Genomic DNA, 18,757 nt, shown 5'->3' with positions numbered 1-18,757 from the left:
CCAACCGCCTGCCACCAGCAGGGACACCTTCCACTAGACCAGCTTGCTTCAAGCCCCTGTGTCCAACCTGGCCTTGAACACTGCCAGGGATGGGGCAGCCACAGCTTCCCTGGGCACCCTGTGCCAGCGCCTCAGCACCCTCACAGGGAAGAGCTTCTGCCTAAGTTCTAAGTGATGCTCTGATGGGGAATCAAAGCCCAGGGACTTTCTTTGGTGTCAGGCAGAGGCGCTCGCAGCCAGTCTGTGTGACAGCCATCTGCACAGCATCCTGCGAATCCATAACGAGGCTTGTAATAATATTATGTATATTATTATAATAATATTCAGTTGTCAATGGATTTAATACTTGGAGAAAAGTTTTGATGAGCAGCAAGTTTTCTTCACTGTCTTTTTAGGATTAAATCTTAAGGTTCTTATGCAGTTCTTGAAAGTAGCACTTGGCATGTGCATCCTTGCTGTGACATTTAGTTTTTCATCTCAAGTACCTCTGCTTAGTAGATAATCCAAGTATTTTCATCAGCCAAGGTTATTTATTTGTCATTTAACTCCAGACAAACAGGAGACTTTGTAGGAATCAGGAAGATCAGAATGTTTTGCTGCTTTGATTTGAGCTAGCTGATGTCTGGAACAGTAATTACGTGTAGAATATAGCCTAATACTTTCTGTTTTGTAACTATTAATTTCATATCGTAAGGTTCAAGGTCCTAGCAAGATATTCAGTATGTTTGCTGACTTTATAGTATAAGGAATTTTTCATGTCAATCTACTTCTAGCCAGAAGTGAGGTTCATAAGACCTGTTATTTGGGTAATTGCAATTTCAGGATTGGTAACTCAGATAACTTCCGTTTGAAGGATGTGATTTGCAGTACTGTACTAAGGTTATAATTTTCGATGACAAAAGTGGATTTTTATTAATCGACTCAAATTTTAAGGGATTGCTGGGTCCATGTGATGGTGTGTTTGCGCCTTCTGCCTGAAGTGGGCTTGTCAGATGGGAACAGTGTGAGGAGGATACTTGTACAGTTAAGTGACTGGCTTCACCAGCGATAGCCTACGTGCCCTGAGTCTCTTTTTTACTCTGCACTGCTTAAGTTCCTGCTATAATTTGATGTAAATTATAAGCATAATGAATGCTTATCTCTCAGTTCAGGGTTTTTCTTATCGTTGTTCTTCCATGTTGGACCTGGCAGTGGCACGTGAGTTACTGGTGCAAGTGTGTCTCCTGTATGTGTTGTATAAGGCAGTTTGATGCTGTAGCAGGTCCATAAAATAGGAAATACAGAGACGCAAGGTTTATTCTCACCTCTTCTACTAACGTACTGATGCTTTTGAGTTTCTCATTTCATCCCTGACAGTTCTTCTCATCTTTGACTTCTTTATATAGGGTATTAGTATTACTTGTAGGCAGTTCCTGGAGCTACTTTGATCCATGAAAGTAAGAAAAAGTTAATCTCCTCAAGTGTTCTTTTTGGGTTTAAAAATACTAACTCTAGTGATATGTACAAAGGAGTCAGTTTCTTGTTGATGCTTTGAACTGTGTTCTCCCATGTGTTGCAGCTCTGGTTGTAAGCACAGCATCTGCTGGCTTTGCCATGGCCCCGGTCCCATTTGACCTGACCTGCTTCCTGCTTGCATCCCTTGGAACTGGACTGGCATCCTGTGCTGCCAACTCCATCAATCAGGTCAGTCCATTTCTTCGTCTGTACGTCAAACTGGTGTCATCCTGGTTTCTGAAATGCTGCCAAGGAGTGTAAATGTGTGGCTGGGAGTGCTGCGCCTTCAGCTGCTGCCTGAGCTCTTGAGCTGCTAAAACTGACACCACAAAAGGAATATATGTCTGAGAGCTAAAGTATAGTTCTAGGCACAGTGTGTTTATTCAGAGTGGAGTTGATGAGGTTTTAAGCCTCCCAATAATAATGTTTATCTTGATAATACCAAGCCTGGGTCACTGAAAATGACATAGGAAGAACTGTGTAATTGGAATATAAGAATAGCCACAGGGGCTCTGGCCTTATGGGCTTGGTTCTTTGGTTGTGTTATTGTATGACCGTGTCAGATCTGTCCGAAGAATGGCTCCGTGTACCTTTCTAGATGTCTGTAGTGGGACTTGCGTGGGGTTTGTGTGTTTCTGTTCAGGCTGGAATTGGGGCATCTCCTGTTATAAAACATATTGGAAATCTCCATCCATGTTTCATGGTAGAGATCATAGAATCACAGAATCCCAGGTTGGAAGGGACCTCAAGGGTCATCTGGCCCAACCTTTCTAGGCAAAACATGACCTACATATCCCAGCACCCTGACCAGCTGAATCTTTAAAATGTCCAGTGCTGGGGAATCCACCACTTCCCTGGGGAGATTATTCCAATGGCTGATTGTTTTCATTGGGAAAACTTTCCTCTTGTGTCCTGGGAGTAACTTGTGCTCATCACCCCTCATCTTTTCCACGTGACTCCTTAAGTTCCAGGTGCTTAACTTGAGCTTCCCTGCATGTGTGAACATGCCTGTGGAGCTGATTGCAGGATCTATCCTGCAATCCAGTTGTGAAACAAACTTGTTAGGCTGTTCCTAAGTCCCAAAGGAGAATCTAACTAGTCAACAGGTACCAACACTTCTGGTGTTGAACTGAGCTGCAACGCACAGTATCCACAGTCACTTTCAGTGCTTAATATGGCCTGGAAAAAGAAGAGCAGTAGCAGTGCTGCCTTCGATAATACTTTATGGTTCCAGCTATCACTTGGAAGATGGGGAAGTCAGAGTCCTGGGACCCCACTAATGGAACAGGGCATTCCTTTGCTCTACATCCTGGAGCTACTTTTTTTGAGTTGGGCTCTTTGGTGTTTACACCTTGTAAGCCCTCTGTAGTAGGCACCTGATATGCTTTTTGAGATTGCACCCATACGCACACACCCTGCTCAGGCTGAAGTAAGTGCAGGTTTTATGTTTGTGGATACTACTGCTCTAAGAGGAGTACTAATTATTGCTTGTTTAGAGACTCTTGTACAACTTGTCTTTCTTGAGAGTTTGGTAGATCTTCCTAGAGATGATATTCGCACAGAAGGAACTGGTTTTCTTTGTCTTCAGCTTCCATGTATTGCTCAGGATTGTATTTTGTCTCAAAAGTAGCCACTTCTTAAACTTTTGGAAGCCCCATTTTAAAATCTTGCTATTTAAAATCATGAGCTGCTTGGGAGTACCAAGAATCCTGTGCTGTGATTTGGAGCTTGACACTTTTGACACTTGTTGGGATGGGAAAGGAAAGTTAGGAGTGTGATAACTGTGTGCTTGGGCTCATAATTCACCATTTCCTCATTGCTGTCTCACTCTAAGAACAGCTGTTTAGTATGCTGTTAAATAGAGAAGGTTGCTTCAGCCTCACAAAGTGTAAAACTGTCTGTCACAGTCTCAACTGAGGGCTGTAAGTTTGTGCTCTCGTTCGTGTTGAGCTACTTACTGATGTAGATGGGCCTTCGAGGCAGCTCTTCCTAAGGAAAACAAAGAAGTAGAGCTGGTAAGAAAGCGAAAGAAAAGAGCTGTGGTCTATGACCTTGTTTATCAATGGATCTTTTCAGTCCATGAGGGTCCCTTTCCAAGTGCTGTTGGTGATGCTGTGTCTGAATTGGATGGGAATTTCATTTTCAATAAATAGTTTAAGCTTGGGTATCTGTCTCGACCTTTGGGAAGGAGCACATTTGACTTGGAACTTCCTTTATTGCTACTTTGCTCTGTCCATTGCTCCCCATACGCATCCCCTTCTCTGGCAGCTCATGACTCATGTTTCCCTTGTTGCTCCTTGCGATCCCTTAAGGACCTTTTTATATGATAACCGTCTTTCCGCTTCCCATATTGCCATAAATCTGTACATCTTTAAGGGCAACTTGTCTTTCCCACTCCTCATTTCCCTGATAAATCTGTGTGCACGATTTACAGTCCTCAAATATGTCGTGGGAAGGTAAAGTGTTGATTGTGTAAGATTCTTTCCCTACGATTTAGGACAGGATGTGAGGAGCCTGGTCCTGTGAAAGTGTAGTAGAGATTCTGTGATATTCATAGATGTATTGATACAAACTTTTAACTGTTCAAATTCTGTGGTTTGGGGTTTTTATTCTTCTCTCAACCACTTTATTTTAGCAATCTGTTAGGAGCTGAGGTCTGTTTACCCCCATTGAATTAAGTTCAGTTTAACTATTTAAGTTCAATTTAACTGTTTCAGTTGAATTAGCTACTAGGAGGGAGTCAGGGCTATGCTAAGTAATGCAGAGAGACATAGAAGCCATGGGGTTATTTCTTTACAAAGTTGGTCTAAAATAACCTTTTCATGCTCACTTCCTCTCGCGATTTCAGATGCTGTGTCATGCTCAAAACATATTTTAATTTCTCCTAAGTGCAAGAGCTAGAAAGTCACAGAGTGGAAGTTCTTGCCCCACTTTCACTCTCCTTAATGCGAAAGCAGTGATAAAAAATGATGTGAGTTGGCACTGTTGTATTTTTCCATTGTTTCTAGAAGTAGAATCTGGATATTTATAGAATCATAGAATCCCAGACTGGTTTGGGTTAGAAAGGACCTTGGGATCATCTAGTTTCAACCCCCCTGCAGTGGGCAGGGATGCCTCACTCTAGACCATGTTGCCCAAGGCTCCGTCCAGCCTGGCCTTGAACACTGCCAGGAATGGAGCATTTACCACTTTTTTGGGCAACCTGTGCCAGCGCCTCAGCACCCTCAGAGTAAAGAACTTCTCCCTTATAGCTAACCTGAACTCCCCCTCTTTCAGTTTAAACCCATCACCCCTTGTCCTATTGCTATAGTCCCAAAGCCAAAGGTGTCTATTTACAAACAAGTTTCACAACCTGTAAAGTAAATTCTAGCTGTGCTTTCCAATGCAAGTAGAAATAATCTGTTTTCATGACAGTTCTGTGAAATGAGACAGCGATTTTCAGGAAGATGATGACTTAATTTTTGGGGAGGAAATGACAGTGAAAAGGTGTTTGAAAATATCCTGGAAAATACAAAGACAAAGTACTTGGGCATGGGCTTGTATTAGGGAGAAACGTGGTGCCTGTTCTACAGTAAGGTCATTCCAGAAACATTTGTGTAGCAAACGTCAAGAAAAGTATCTTGGAGTAATTTATGTTAGACAGTAGTTTGAGAGAAACAGGATCTCTCAGGCTGGTGGAAAATGTTATGAATTCTGGGGATCTGGATAAATATTGGAGAGTCCTTGGGTTTTCCTGCAGAACGTGTTGGCTCTGTGGGCTCTAAGGGAGTAAAATGCAGCTGGAAGGTGCCAAAGCAAAGATAGTGTTTTATTTCTCTTGTCCTCTCCCAGCAGTTCTCTCTCTGCCTCACTCCTTCGTATCACGGTCCTTCAGAGTTGTACTTCACACCTCATCTAGCATTTTAGTGGCACGCTAAGCCAGTGGTCCCTGGTTCTCTTCCACATCACCCAACACCGCATTACATCCTCCAGCCCTTCAGTATTGTACTACAACATGTCACCACTTCTCAGTCCCACCTGCTAAAACAGCTTTCCTCTTTTTTGCCCTCTTTTTTTTTTTAATGGCACTCTTTCTTTTTTCCATCAATGAACTTAAAATTCTTTTGGACAGGTGTTCTTTATTGCTGTTCTATCTTTTCTAACCAGTATTTTATGGTGGGTTTTAATAATAAAACATTAAAATCACTTAATGCATTTGCCAAGGAATAGACTTAAGACACCCTTTACTGTAACATTGCTAAGCTAGCCGAAACCTCTGGAAAATCTCATTAGAAGAGATCAGTCTTATTAATTGCAGTTGTGGTAAGGAAGTGGAGATATGTTGTGGTGTTTCATCTTGTAAACATGGTGTTTGATCGTGTAAACTGCATGTTGATCCTGAACAAAGCCAGGAATCATTTCTATTTCATACTGTTCACTCTCCTGACTCTTTTGGTGTTGTGTATTGGTATGGATACATGAGAAGGTGTTTTACCTTAGTGTTATTCCTTACAAGTGACAAGAAAAGAATAATGGAACATTGAGTTTCTGACTGGTGGATACCAATTTTGTAACCATGCTGATACTGTACTTCTGCTGTTATAGAAATGGAGTGGGAGAAAACGATATTAACTTAGTTGATAATCCTTTTCATAGCATGGGGTTTTTGATGATTTTTGAAAGCTGACTCAAGTTTCAAGGAGTAGAGCTTTACATTTATATTATGGAGAAAACACATCGTTTTGGAGACTTCTAAGATACTAGTCTGATTTATGGAGAAGGAGATAAAACATGAAGAGATGTTTACAACACAATACACAGCATTAAAATGTTAAAGGAATCACATGCACGTTTTATATGTCAAGTACATTCTTGTGTAGCTGCAGCACAGTTAAAAAGTGGGAGAGAGCTATAAAGATGAAAGCAGGATGTTTAAAATGGTTTTAGTTTAGTAACTGAGAGATAAAATGATGTGGTTGGATTTGACTGATGGTACCTTGAAAAGGAAGCAAACTGGCCTGAATATCTTGGACTTGATGATCTTAAAGGTCTTTTCCAGCTTAGTTGATTCTATGATGCTATGATCTTAGCTGAAATTAGCTGAAAATAAGAAGTATAGTAAATATGTTAACCAGAATGGGAGAGCACATGTAAGGCCAGTTAACATCCCTGTGCCTTCAGGGTCTGATCTGATGGCTGCATTTTGCTTTTCATGTCATCCTTTCTTGCCAGTGATGACCCTTTAGAAGTGTAGCTGTCATGGGTGGGAAAGATGGATTTGGTGTTAAAATAAAGGAGTGAAATTCAGTGTCTTGAGTTCAGTTGCCAGCCCATGGACCCTGTGTGTGATCTTTTGTATTAAGACAAACTGTGATGGTCATTTGGCTTCTGCAGTGATTTACTTAGCACCAGGTTAAGTAAAGTCCTACTAGACCAGCTTCTCCAGTTCGTTTTGCACCTGCATCGCTGTAGGTGAAGCTGTAGTTTGTTGTACTGATGGTGTCAAGTCAACATTTTTAGAGTTACTTTTGAACGTATGGGCTAATCAGCAATACTTGGGCTCCAGGGATTAAAATGGGCAGGTTGATCCAATTTGGATAAACAGCTTATACTATAATGACCAAGCAAAGTGTCATCAGTCGAAGTCATGCTATTGTGCTTGTATTCCTGCACTCAACCATAATGACTTGATGTTGTTGTGTATTTGTAGCTTTCTGAACTACCTGATGTTTAAGGTCATGTAATAGGATGGAAGGAGTAGGAAACAGTAAGTTTGCTGGTTTTCTGAATTCTGAAGTAAATGTCAGGAAAGAACGTGTGGCTCTGATTGTCAGTCCAACACCTTGTTCCTCTCTCAAGATATATTGGCTGTAACTGTTCTAGTTTGCTGAAGCAGTAAAAACTGTAATTCATTTTTCAAGCAAGGGAAAAACCCACCATGAGGAATTAGTTACTGTGAGCACCTGCATAGCTGGGAGGAAGAGGAGGGTACTTGGGAGATACGCCGCCAGCTTCCATGGTGGAGCGGAGTCTTCTCCTTATCAACCCCACATTTTGTTTCAGGGTTGTCAAGCAGTGACAGTGATGATTTGATGCGAATGAGATGCAGCATCTGAAATAGTTTTTAAGTATTAACCCTTCTTGCCCCGTGCACCATCAGACAGCTTTTGGGAGTGAGGAGGAAGCTGGGAGGTTTTGTACGTGGTTGGGTTCTATCGATCTTGTGAGCATGGAGGGTATTTATTTGTGTCTTCTTTTGTTTATGCAACTTTTATGAATATTCTGGGTTTAGCTTGGTAAGAGGCCCTGCAGTGCCACTTTTTTTCTCAGTTTCCCCATCTGAGAGATGTTTAATACAGGGGGTTTGAGCATAGAGGTAAAAATGGTTTACAGGGGACTATCAGACTCCAAGTAAACTGCTTTCTGTGGCTGTGGAACACAGTGATGTGACATTAGTAGTTGTGTTCCTTTCACAGGGTGTTTATTGGTATTATCTCATCACACCTAAACTTTTCCTACTAAATACATGTTTTACTGAGTGTCTGAAAGTATGTAGTGGGAACCTTTTTATTTGGATGCTAACACTATTAACATGCTCTCGTTCAGACCCAAGTTGGAAGAGATGAGCCCTGTCAGGTCATCCAGCCCACCTCCACTCCAGGCAGGAGGTTTTTGCCAAGGAATCACCTCAGATTCTGTCTTGTTCTCTTTTGAAAGCTCTGGAAACTTATTTTCTTTGCATTGCCTCTTCCCCTAGCAGATTATCCCACTTCTGTGTTTGAATGGGAGAGCTGGTTTTAAATGCCAACAGGATCTGCTCCGCACAGCGTAGTTGAAAAAATCGGATCGTTGAATGATTCGTTTAGAGTGATTTAGGAAGAGCCTAAAATGACTTTTCAAGGTTTTAGGTTTCCAAATCAAAATACTTCATGCCTAGCTAATAGCACCTTTCCCTTCCTGTGTGCATCCTGAAGGAGCCCACTGGCAGGCGCTTCCCCTTTTGGGCTGGCAGTGGAGAGCGAGTCAATCAGCCAGCACTCCCGGTTGTTCATTTGAGATTAACACCTGATGCATCTCTGTCTCTCTCTGAAGTCCCCTTTGTTTTGACTGAGCAGATTGCCTGCAGCAGGCGGCCTTGCCTTTCATCTGCCCCCGCCCCCAGCGATCAAAAGCTTGTCAGGAGTGGTTATTAAAACCTGGTGTTTAAGTCTGGAGTACAGGACTGTCAGTGTTGGAGGCAGCCTGGGATGTAATTTACAGTATATAATAAATACAAGAGAAGTGCAACACTGGAAGTCTATCTTGTGCTCTAGAGTGTGCTGATATATGCTGCTTTGATATTTTAACTGCTAGGCAACCTTCATTAGTGGTCACTGAAGATCATAACTTACGGCTCCATCAGATGATTCATAATTGCAACAGTTAGATCAAGTTAGCCTGTAGGAATCCTTGATATCGAGTAGGACTGGCTCAGCTTGTGAAGATGTATTTCATGAGCAGTGAAAATGATGAGCACTAATGAGAACCAACCTCTAAAGGACCGATAAATTTTAAATGCAGAGATTAGCTTTGCAAAGCATCAATTATTTGGCCTACAACTGAAACTTGATAAAGGATCTTGGAAAAATGTTATGAATTAATGCATACCATTGTTGGAAGAAATTGTCTTTCCAATACATGCATATTGTGTGAGTACGTGAAGAACCTTGGAAAGAAATTGGATGCCTTCCCATAGGCCTGGAGGAAAAGGCACTTTAGACCCCAGTCACCAAAATGTGATGTTCATCAAAGACAATAAAACTAAGGAAAAGAACGTCCTTTTGTACTACTTTGCGTCCCTCTGTGGTTTCATTATGAGCATAGAGCTTCAGGTTTTAGAGGAGTTCAAATCAAAATGTTTTGAATTGATTCTTTCTCTTATATTAGGTATATATTAAAATATAACAAAAACCATGAAGTGTGCATAAAAAGGTATATTTAATTTAGTGGATAAAAGTCACTATTTAATGTTGTGCCTCTTCTTGAGGGATCATCATGCTTTTGGATTTAATAAAGACATCTTTTCTGTAGATTCACAAAGTGAGTATGTCCTGTTGTTTGTTCTTTAGCTAACAGGGTAACCAGTTGAAGTATTGGATGCACACTTTCTTTCCCTGGTTGCTTTTGTTGATGACCAGTTTATGTGCTAAAGGAACGTGAGAAGTCGGGTAGGATGGTAAAGGGGATATTATGGAGCAGATGTGACTGTGGGGACCACAGCCTCCTCTGCGCTGCCAGGACGGCACAAGAGCCCTGCGGTCCTGCACATGGTATCTCCCCAGCTGAAACTGTCCTTTCATCTGCGTGGGCCTTGGTGATAGACATGGTCTGAGAGTGAATGCAGAGAGCATTCCTGTGGTTATTCTGAAGTATCATTCTGATGGAGAGGAGGTTTCAGGTGGCAACTGCAGAAACTGAACTGTGCACACATGAATCCTCAAGGTGATGTGTTTTGACGCTCAGGAAGTTTTGTGTCACTAGCACGGAGCTGAAGGGTTCTCTGGAAATACTGGGGGCAAGTGAGGTAGGGGGAAAAGAAAGAAATAATTTAACTGAATGATTAATTGTCAGGAATACTTCAGTGGTGTGGGGTTCCCTTTAGATCCAATGCCAGATTTCCCCTGGAAACCCTGATCACAGCAGAACAAAGGCATTTCAAAGGCCTGAAATGATGGAATGTGGAGAGAGCACTAGACAAAAGGGAAAACCTAGTACTTAATAAGATTTATCTGGCCTTTTGATCCATGGGGGTATTGCCTTTCTAAGCTTAGAAAAGGAGGAGTAAAAATAACTACTCTTTCTTTTTGTCAGTGTTTAAATACATGTTTTGACGTTTTCCAAATAACTGAGAATTTCCCCAGCAATGCAAGTATTAAATCCTGATCTTATTAGGTAATTAGTGAAATGCCATTTTCTTTTTGTAGCTTAAATGGTGTTTTGTATTCATCCTGTTTATTGCCTTGAGTTAGACTCCTGACACTTTCAAACCCAGCAATCCAGTGCTCTGTGTACTGTGCTGTATGAGGAATACTGAGCATGCAGTGAAGTATGACTCACAAGGGTTAAAGAAAATCATTTCCTTGTTCCCTGAACCAGCCTACCAATACCATTTCTTTAGGGAATAGCTCATGGAAACACAAACCCAGAGCATTCTAACGGTCCCTTTTCCTTTTGAATTATTTGAGGGTTTTCTCTTCCAATTTCCATTGTTAAAAAATACTACGTAAATGCCATGAGTTCAGATTCTGCTTTGTTTTCGTGACGTTGGATGGGATTTATGTGCAGTGAAATGGAGTAGAAGTCCTCTTTCTTTACTCTTATATGACTGTTGTTGCTGTTAATACGAAGTTTTACTCTGCTTTGTCTTTGTCACGCACTCTGGTTGTCAACAGCTGTGGCCATGAAGAGTGGAGCTAGGACAGAGTGCTGGTCATGCTTTGCAACTAGCATTGGGAAAGGCAAGTAGGGCTGGAGCAAGCACTCACAATCTGATTTGTATGGGCTGCAAGATGGACATTTACCCGGTGTGGCTTTTGACTGACTTTTTCTCTGCAAGATCTTACAGTAAGGCCTAGTGCAAAGGTGATTCTGCTGACCCGATCTGTCAGAGCTCAGTAGTGGGTTTGGGGCAGGGAGGTGTCCCAAGGGAAACAGCTTTTTCTTTATTGTAGCTGAATAGGAAGAAGAGAATACCTTAGTTACGAGGAGAGGGATGCGGGGGGGTCTTTGCACACCTTTTCCTGGGAGTGAGTGAAGGAGCAATAGCTATGGATGTTCCCCACTAGAAGTGGAAAGGATCTTGTGTATTTGCTAAGACTGCTGCAACTGTGAGGTTGAAGAGATACACTATTTATTAACACTGAAACCTTTGTTTTCTAGGGACTTTTCATGTGGGGAAGCTCAGAGTTAACTGTATTTCAGGTGTCTCTAGGGGTTTGATGTAACATGCATATGAAGTGCAGCTGTGAGTTTGGGTGAATGTCTCTGCGTCCCATGCAATTGCTAATACTAGAAGGTCTGATGACAGTGTAGCATGAAGCGTAATTATTTCAGCACTTCTTTCCTTGGTTACTTTGATCCTTTTTCATTGTCTTTATATAGAATTAAACTGTCTTCGTAGTTTGTTGCAGTTATCACAGTGACATAATTCTGTTGATTTTTCCTTCCAGCTCCATAAGGAGTTTGTTGGAGAGGCACCTCTAGCATTGTCAGGGTAGCTGGTCACCGAGAGTGTGACCAAGGGCTCTCTGACAGAACTGATGCATCAATAGGTGGGTTTGATTCCAGTTTTGAAAGCTCCCTGTCATGGAATAGCAGTCATGTGCTCCCATGTCAGTGCTATGGCATTTAAACATTGGAGTTTTGAAGGCACCATAACCGGTCGTTGAAGTGGAGTCTGTGGATCACAGCAGATTGAAGTTACAGAGAATCCTTCCCTTTGTGTCTGTGGTGGGAGCACAGAACTTTATTATTCAGTATCTGTGTTGCAGTAGCGTCTTGAAAGTCTGGTGATTTTCCAGCATAAGAAGCTAATGATGTGTGTCCTGCCGAGTTTGCAATCTGGGAAGTTACAGAGTGTGAAAGTATGTGGGTTTGCCTTTAAAAACCAAACCACTTCTCTGAGTTACATACTTTAGTTTTCCAGGGGAGCATAGAGGGAAGATTGAAAGGCGAGTTGATTAGTCTGTAGAAATCAGAGAAGGTAGTTATTGTCATGAGAGATGTAGTCTTGAATGGAAACAAGCTGCATTAAGCATGTAAGAACTCCAGGACCATCCATCTTCTTTTTGGACGTGACTTAACTGAACCTTGGAAGTGCTGGAGGAAGTATTAAAGTTTGTCAAAGCTTGTGTGTGTTGATGAGGCTACTTACCAGCCTAGCATTTGTTAGAAGTCAAAGCACGTCACATCCCAGAAGAAACAAGGAAGTCATTGAGAGTTGATTTATGCTGATTAAAATTCTCACTCCTAAAATGCTTTTTAATTTTCCCCTCTATTTCTGCTCATGGATTGGGTTGGATTTGGCTCTAAGGCACTAGCAAGGTATGTTGCTTGAATCTTGGAAGCGTGCCTGTGCTATGCAAGAGGTTTCCAATCTGTGATCTGCCTGATTTATGGTTGGATGAGCACATGTGGCATGTACAATATCGATGCTGCCAACTCTCGGGGCATTTGTCAGTTGTCCTAAAAGGATCTCTTCTACCCACAGTTGCTGATGACTGGATTTTTTGGTTTAAGATTTGTCATGCTTTCAGTAGATGGGCGTCTGATGCATTCCTTGGGAAGGTGGAGAAACTTATATAGATTTCTCCACAATTGCTTGCATTCTGGTGGGAAAAAGTTGTGCAAATTGCACCAAAAACTCAGCAGTATCCCCAGTGGGATTCTAACACTGGTATGACTAGAAAGCTGTAGTAAATTCTTTTGAACATTTTTATTTGTAGTGTCGAATAGCCATTTACCACTAAGTGACTTTTTAAGAGGATTCTAAGCGTAAGCTGTTTAATGAACGAGTAAACCACAGCTCTGGGCAGTAATCCATTTCTTTTGTTCTTTATGAGATCTGTATGGAAACTGAAGGAGGAGGTTAGTTTTCAATCCCAAAATCGTGAGGAGCATCATCCAGATTAAAAAAGCACGGGGCATGTTGGAAGTATCACTAAAGTAGGGCAAGAAATAAAGTGGGACAGACACGTGGATGGACATGTAAGAGTTGTAGCAGCTTAATAATATAAGCCTTGACTTGAAACCAAGCATGTTTGTGAATCTCTGGTTTGAAGTTCTCAGGTCACTAAATGCTAACTCTGTCAGGATCTCTATAGATTATGTAAATTTTGAAGTAAACCAGACTTCTAGAAGATGAAAATCAGTCCCTATAATCCTCCTTTTAAGACTTCTCTCTTATTACAGTCGAGATTTATGTTGATGCTCCTAACAGAGACATGACAATCTGTTTTAACTTCAGAGAGCATCATAAAGGTGATGGCATTTGAAAGCAGGCTGAAGAGTTCAGCTTCAAACTCATTTTTTATGTTCTGAAATGAGATACTTTTAAAAATAATCTTTTACAAGATGCATTAAGGCTTCCAATGCCTTGTGTTTACTGAAGGGCAGTAAAAGCCAAATATTATCTTTGAAGGGCATCCTTTATAAAAATGTTTATCTCAAGTAGCCTTAGGCAGTGAGGGAACTGAATTGGAAATACAAAACAAAGTTGCAGTGAAGCAGAGGCCTCTGCTGTGTTTGACTCGCTGCTTCGGCTAGTTACGGCTCCATTCCAAGGCCTTTCTGCTGTCATTCCCAGCAGTGGGGGTGTGGGGGCAGAGGCAGCCCCTGGTTCCTCCAGGCTGTTTCTGTTCAGTTCTTCTCACTCCCAGGAAAGTTCCCATTGCTTTGTGGGTATAGCAGAGCACTGTCCGGAAGGGGCAAATACAGACTATCACCTGGCACAGTTTCAGCAGTAACCTTGAACTACGGTCTGTGTGTTGGGTTCACATTCTTCATCCTTGATTAAAGTCTTCAGAGCGAGGGCCACTCCTGGTGGAAATCATTCATGCCCCTCTGTAAGGTGATGGTTGACTTTAACTCCTTCCCAGTCTAGATGTTTCTAAAGTTTCTTTTGAAGCGGGACCAAAAGGTGATGCAGAGGTGTGTGAGTGGGGCAGCTTTTGTAGGGAGAGTTAAAGTAGTTTATTAGAAGTACTGCTAGAGTCAGAGAAAACTTATAACCTATAAAGCACGAGCCTTCTTCAAGTCGTCATGCAGATGTTGCATGGCTCTGGTCGTGTGTAAGGACGAGTCATCTTGGACTCGAAGAGCTGATTTTATGCCAGGTATGTGTAAGAATAAATCAGCGGGATTAATACAATGCCATAATTAGGCTCCAAATAGCTTTTAGTAGATGACAGTGAGACAGAGTGTGAGAAAGGTCTGTAGAAGCTTAACTGGCAGTGAGAAGATGTTTAGGAAATAGTTATTTACTGTCTCTTGAAAACAAGAATGAGCTTTTAGCAAAAGGCAAGTTAAGAATGAAGGAGTCTGCAGTTACAGGACTCATTGCTGCAAGAGGTTTGGATGACAAAGGTTTTGGTGATGGTGCTCACGTCTTCTCTGATATCTTTGGGATGTGTTTCCTTTATTTTTCAGTTTCATTGTAGTTCCCAATAAATGAAATGACATTGAGGCATACAACTGAACACCAGATTTAAAACCCCAACCAACCAAAAAAGCCCCAAAGCGCTACTGAAAATTAAAGGAGCTGCTCAGCAAATTGCTTTTCTATCCAAAAATCCACCCTTTGCTTTCACTTGACCCCTAAAAGCTGCTTTGCTTCTGCTGCTGTTCCTGCTAACCTTTTGTGCTTGGAGAGCTGGAACCTCTGGATTTCACTGCGAGTGCCTGGGTGGTTTTTGTCTCTTCTGTTGCTGGTTCTGCAACTTCTGTGGTTTATTTTTTGTGGTTAAAAGCAAAGGTAGGGAAGGCTGATTTTAGTTATTTGTCCCAAAGAGAGAAATAAAAGAAAAAGCCAAGTGCTTAAGTGCTTTGGAATGAAACGTATTTATCACAAATGGCTCTTTACATTGCTGGAGAATGTGAAGAAGTAGTGCTTGGGGGTGCTCTTGGAAGAGCTGCCCTTTTCAGTGGGATCTGGAGCAGAACTACAAGTAGAAATGGTTGGTTACCTCTAAAAGTAGGCTTTCTCCCTGTTTTCTGTTTAATTCTCTGTTGCTGAGGAGAGTATCAGATTTAAACCGTGCTTCATGCAGTCATGGTAGATGTTTCCCCTTTGGTCCCTTGCCTCTCTTTCCAAGAATGCCTCTCCATAGGGGCCAGAATTGCAGCATATTTCCTTAAGCCACTCTGTCCGTGGATCAGGGTCTGTTCTTGGTGATGGATATTTCCATGTGTAATTGTGACTACCCATAACTTCCAAAGTTATTCCATGGCTTGGTCACTGTTTACTTTTGATGCTTTCACATTTGCATCCCCAGTGCAGAGGATGTTTTCCTCAGTGTCTCCAGAGCTGCTTGGTTGGGTATGTTTTATAAAGGCCTGTGAGTAACGTGTGAGTGGAGTTCTGCAGGCGACAGTCATTGCGTTTCAGCAAGTGGCATTAACTGTGATAATGCGTACAGCTCCTCTTTGTGAAACTCAAGTCTTTTTAACATCACCACCTTCAAAGACAATAAAAATTCCAGTCTGCATTTATCTATTCCCATGTGAGGAGTTACTGCAGTGTATATTGTATCATTCCATGTGAAATTCTTCTGCTTAATAGTCTCATTTATACACAGTTGTCCGAGGTCAGTTTTCCATTTTGCAGTTGTCAAACAGCTGTCAAATTAAGAGACCAGATCCCAAAGTTCATTTACATTTTATGCCATTCTTTGGGTGCCTGTTTCATATCTTAATATAACTAATGATTTATCTACATATCTGAGTTGTCTTTCTGCACTTGTTTTTCACAGATGTTCACATCCTCTCGCTCCTCAAGAGCACCCCTTAAAGTAAAACTAACTTTTGTGTGTGTGGAGGCTTTTTGTTACACAGTTAAAGGCAGGCAGAACTCTGTCTTCAGTGCAGGCAATGTAAATGAAAACGGCTCAAATTCTGCCTTTTATTAATGGTAACTTGAATTCTGAGCTGAAAAGAAGTGAAAAAAGTTTAGAACTGTGTTGCTAGGAATGACAAAAGAGAGAAGTCTCCATTTCCTTCGTGTATCGTTGGTTTGGGTTAATAATTGGCTTTAGCTATTGATTTCCCCCTTTCACTTCTGATTTCTTGTGCTTCAATAGGAAACCAAAATTAAAAGGGGCTTTGTTCACAGATCATCTTTGGACTAAAATGTATTCATTTTTCATCCTCAGGAATATCAAAGGCTCTATCCCACGAGCGAGAGCACAGCGAGTAAATTGAATTCTATTTGTGGTTTTGTAGTATGATGATTCTTACGTCGCTGAGTTCCAAGTGTAAATTTATACGGTGAAGATTTAGGGGTTGTTTTCTTATGTTTTTTACCAGTGGTATAATGATCAAAGGAATATCTCTATACATGCCATTGATGTCTTACTACAAAGTACTTAAATAGCCTGAGGTAGCCATCTACTTTATAAAAATTCCTTAAAGACAGGTAGGACCCTTGGGTGTTAAATGTATATGTCTGAGTTTGGTGTATTTTCAGGGGAGGAAGGCAAGAGAGATACTATTACAGGCCTCAGCAGTTCTCTGCTGCACAGAGCTTTAAAAGGCTCTTTTAAAAGTAGCCTTAAATTATGGTCACTGGGGGAAGTTTGTCTAGGGTACGCTGTGCCAGAGAACGTTTCTGTGCCATTTCAACGTCATTCACTAACCCCTTCAAGAAGTGTAACTTATTTAACCCTTTCTAGGTTTGGGGGGAACTTCTGGCTTATACACACATAGTCGTAGCCTCTTTATGTTGTAGAAAGAGACAGTTCAAAGACTACTGATACTCCTTTTTGCCAGTTGCTTAAAGACCTTATGCTTTGCTGCGTAAACGGAAACAAGATCCTTGCTATTTGCTGCGTTTCATAGGCATTTCATAGGCAATTATTAGTCTTTTTGGTTGATGGGATCCGCATTGGGATTGTAATAAAACACAAGTCAATGTGAAATTGGATGCAGACTAGGAGAGCAGATAAAACCAAGTGCAAATTAATGACAGATGTAAAAGTTATTGGTAATAACATAGTCATCTTTTTACAGTCTTTTTCCAAACTATATTTTTATTTCAGCAGATGTCACTTGAAATCTTTGGAGTAAATCATCTCTTTGATTTTGATTATGATCTTGAATACTGAAAGTAGCTTAATTGTGATGGGTTCTGACTTCTTTATGAATATGGTTTTATACTTGAGGGCAGGCACACAGATCCCAGGCTGCTGAGCTGTTCAAAATGGTAGGACACAGAGTGCTCCAGATGTCCATAAGTCTCTTTTTATGGCTTGAGATGTCACCAGCATTAACTCCAGGGTCCACAGAGCATCCCAGAAGCTTACAGTCTGTCATTGTCGCGAGGTGGGACATGGGGAGGTGTGGGGCTGGTTTGCTCCACATTCCATAAGGAAAAACGTGGGGAAGTGCAACTTTTCAGTACTTGTTCAGCTCTGAGCATAAACAGTACACCTATAAGCAACTGAAAGCAGCCTTCCCCACTTACTGAAATCATAAGCAAGCTTTATTTCCTTAGTTTCTCACATAGGAAGGACCATCCCAGGTCAGGCCAAAGGGCAAGGAGTCTTTCTTCAGCAAGATTCATTGATGCCCTTCTTGTCTTGGACACACTGGGTCGTGGGACCTCCTCGTTAATCTCTTCCTGGCCTGTTGGCTGGGAGGAGAGTGCCTGATGTGGGAGATCCCAGGAGCTGAGACCTTATTCTCATCCTCTGTGGAGCACAGGGACAGTGGGCACTCCTGGAAAAGACTGGTCAGTGCCTCCTGTTCTTCCCCAGCTTTGCACTGTTGACTGTCCTTCCCCTTTGCATTATCCCTTGAGCTCTCCAGGCCATGCTTGTTTGGAGTGGAGATGGAAAAGGGTATTTTGCTTCAGTGGATTAAAATCAGTAACAAAAGGATATGGTAGTGGATGCTTAAAGTGAAGATGAGCACAGACATAAAGGGGTAAGTCTCCAGAAGATTCTCCAGCAAGTTTAGTGTCAGAGCCTCCTTGGAACAAGGATGGTGTCTTTGCATCTGTGAAAACTTTCTGCCATGAATTTGTCCGTTTTCCCTTTTTAGCAATGGGAGAGGCCATGACCACTCACCTCCCTGTTGAGTTTACATGCCATTTATGATCTTATAGACCTCTCTCATCTTCTCCCATGCTTGCCCTTTTCCAGGCTGGATAAAGCTGCTCCATCTTGGTTCTCCTGCATGGAAGCTGTTCTGTACCTGTGATTGCCTTTGTCTCTTCTTTCTAGGTTTCTCTTTGAGAAAGGGAAACCCAAGCTGCATGGCCTGAGGGTAGAGACAGGGATATAGAATTAATTAAAATTAAATTAATTTAATTAAAATTGAAGGAGACCTCTTGAGACAGTAACCAGTCACAGCAATCGGCTGTCTCTGCTATGGTGCCTTTAGCTTTTGTCTTCCTTTTCCTCTTAAAATAGTTTCTGAATAGTGACTGACTCTTCCACAGACCTGTGTGTTCATACCCACTGGTGTCCTTTCTAACAGAAAACAGCCTTGAGCTGGTTGACTTCTTTTCCACACATAACACAACATTTAC

General features: G+C 41.6%; 1 protein-coding gene across 1 annotated transcript in view; it reads left to right on the top strand.

Annotated features, from left to right (window-relative positions):
• The window catches only part of LOC134174665 (protoheme IX farnesyltransferase, mitochondrial), a 103,027-nt gene that overhangs the window by 9,222 nt on the left and 75,048 nt on the right, over positions 1 to 18,757 (top strand). Inside the window, exon 4 of the mRNA XM_062639856.1 lies at positions 1,559 to 1,683. Coding sequence (XP_062495840.1) covers positions 1,559 to 1,683 — 125 coding nt within the window. The remainder of the gene's footprint in view (positions 1 to 1,558; positions 1,684 to 18,757) is intronic.

This window comes from Pezoporus occidentalis, unplaced genomic scaffold (assembly GCF_034315485.1).
Source record: "Pezoporus occidentalis ecotype Australia unplaced genomic scaffold, CSIRO_AGI_Poc_V1 ctg62, whole genome shotgun sequence".
NCBI classification, from domain to species: Eukaryota; Metazoa; Chordata; class Aves; order Psittaciformes; family Psittacidae; genus Pezoporus; species Pezoporus occidentalis.
Note: the sequence above shows the minus strand (reverse complement) of the source record. Positions and strands in the feature narration are given on the sequence as shown.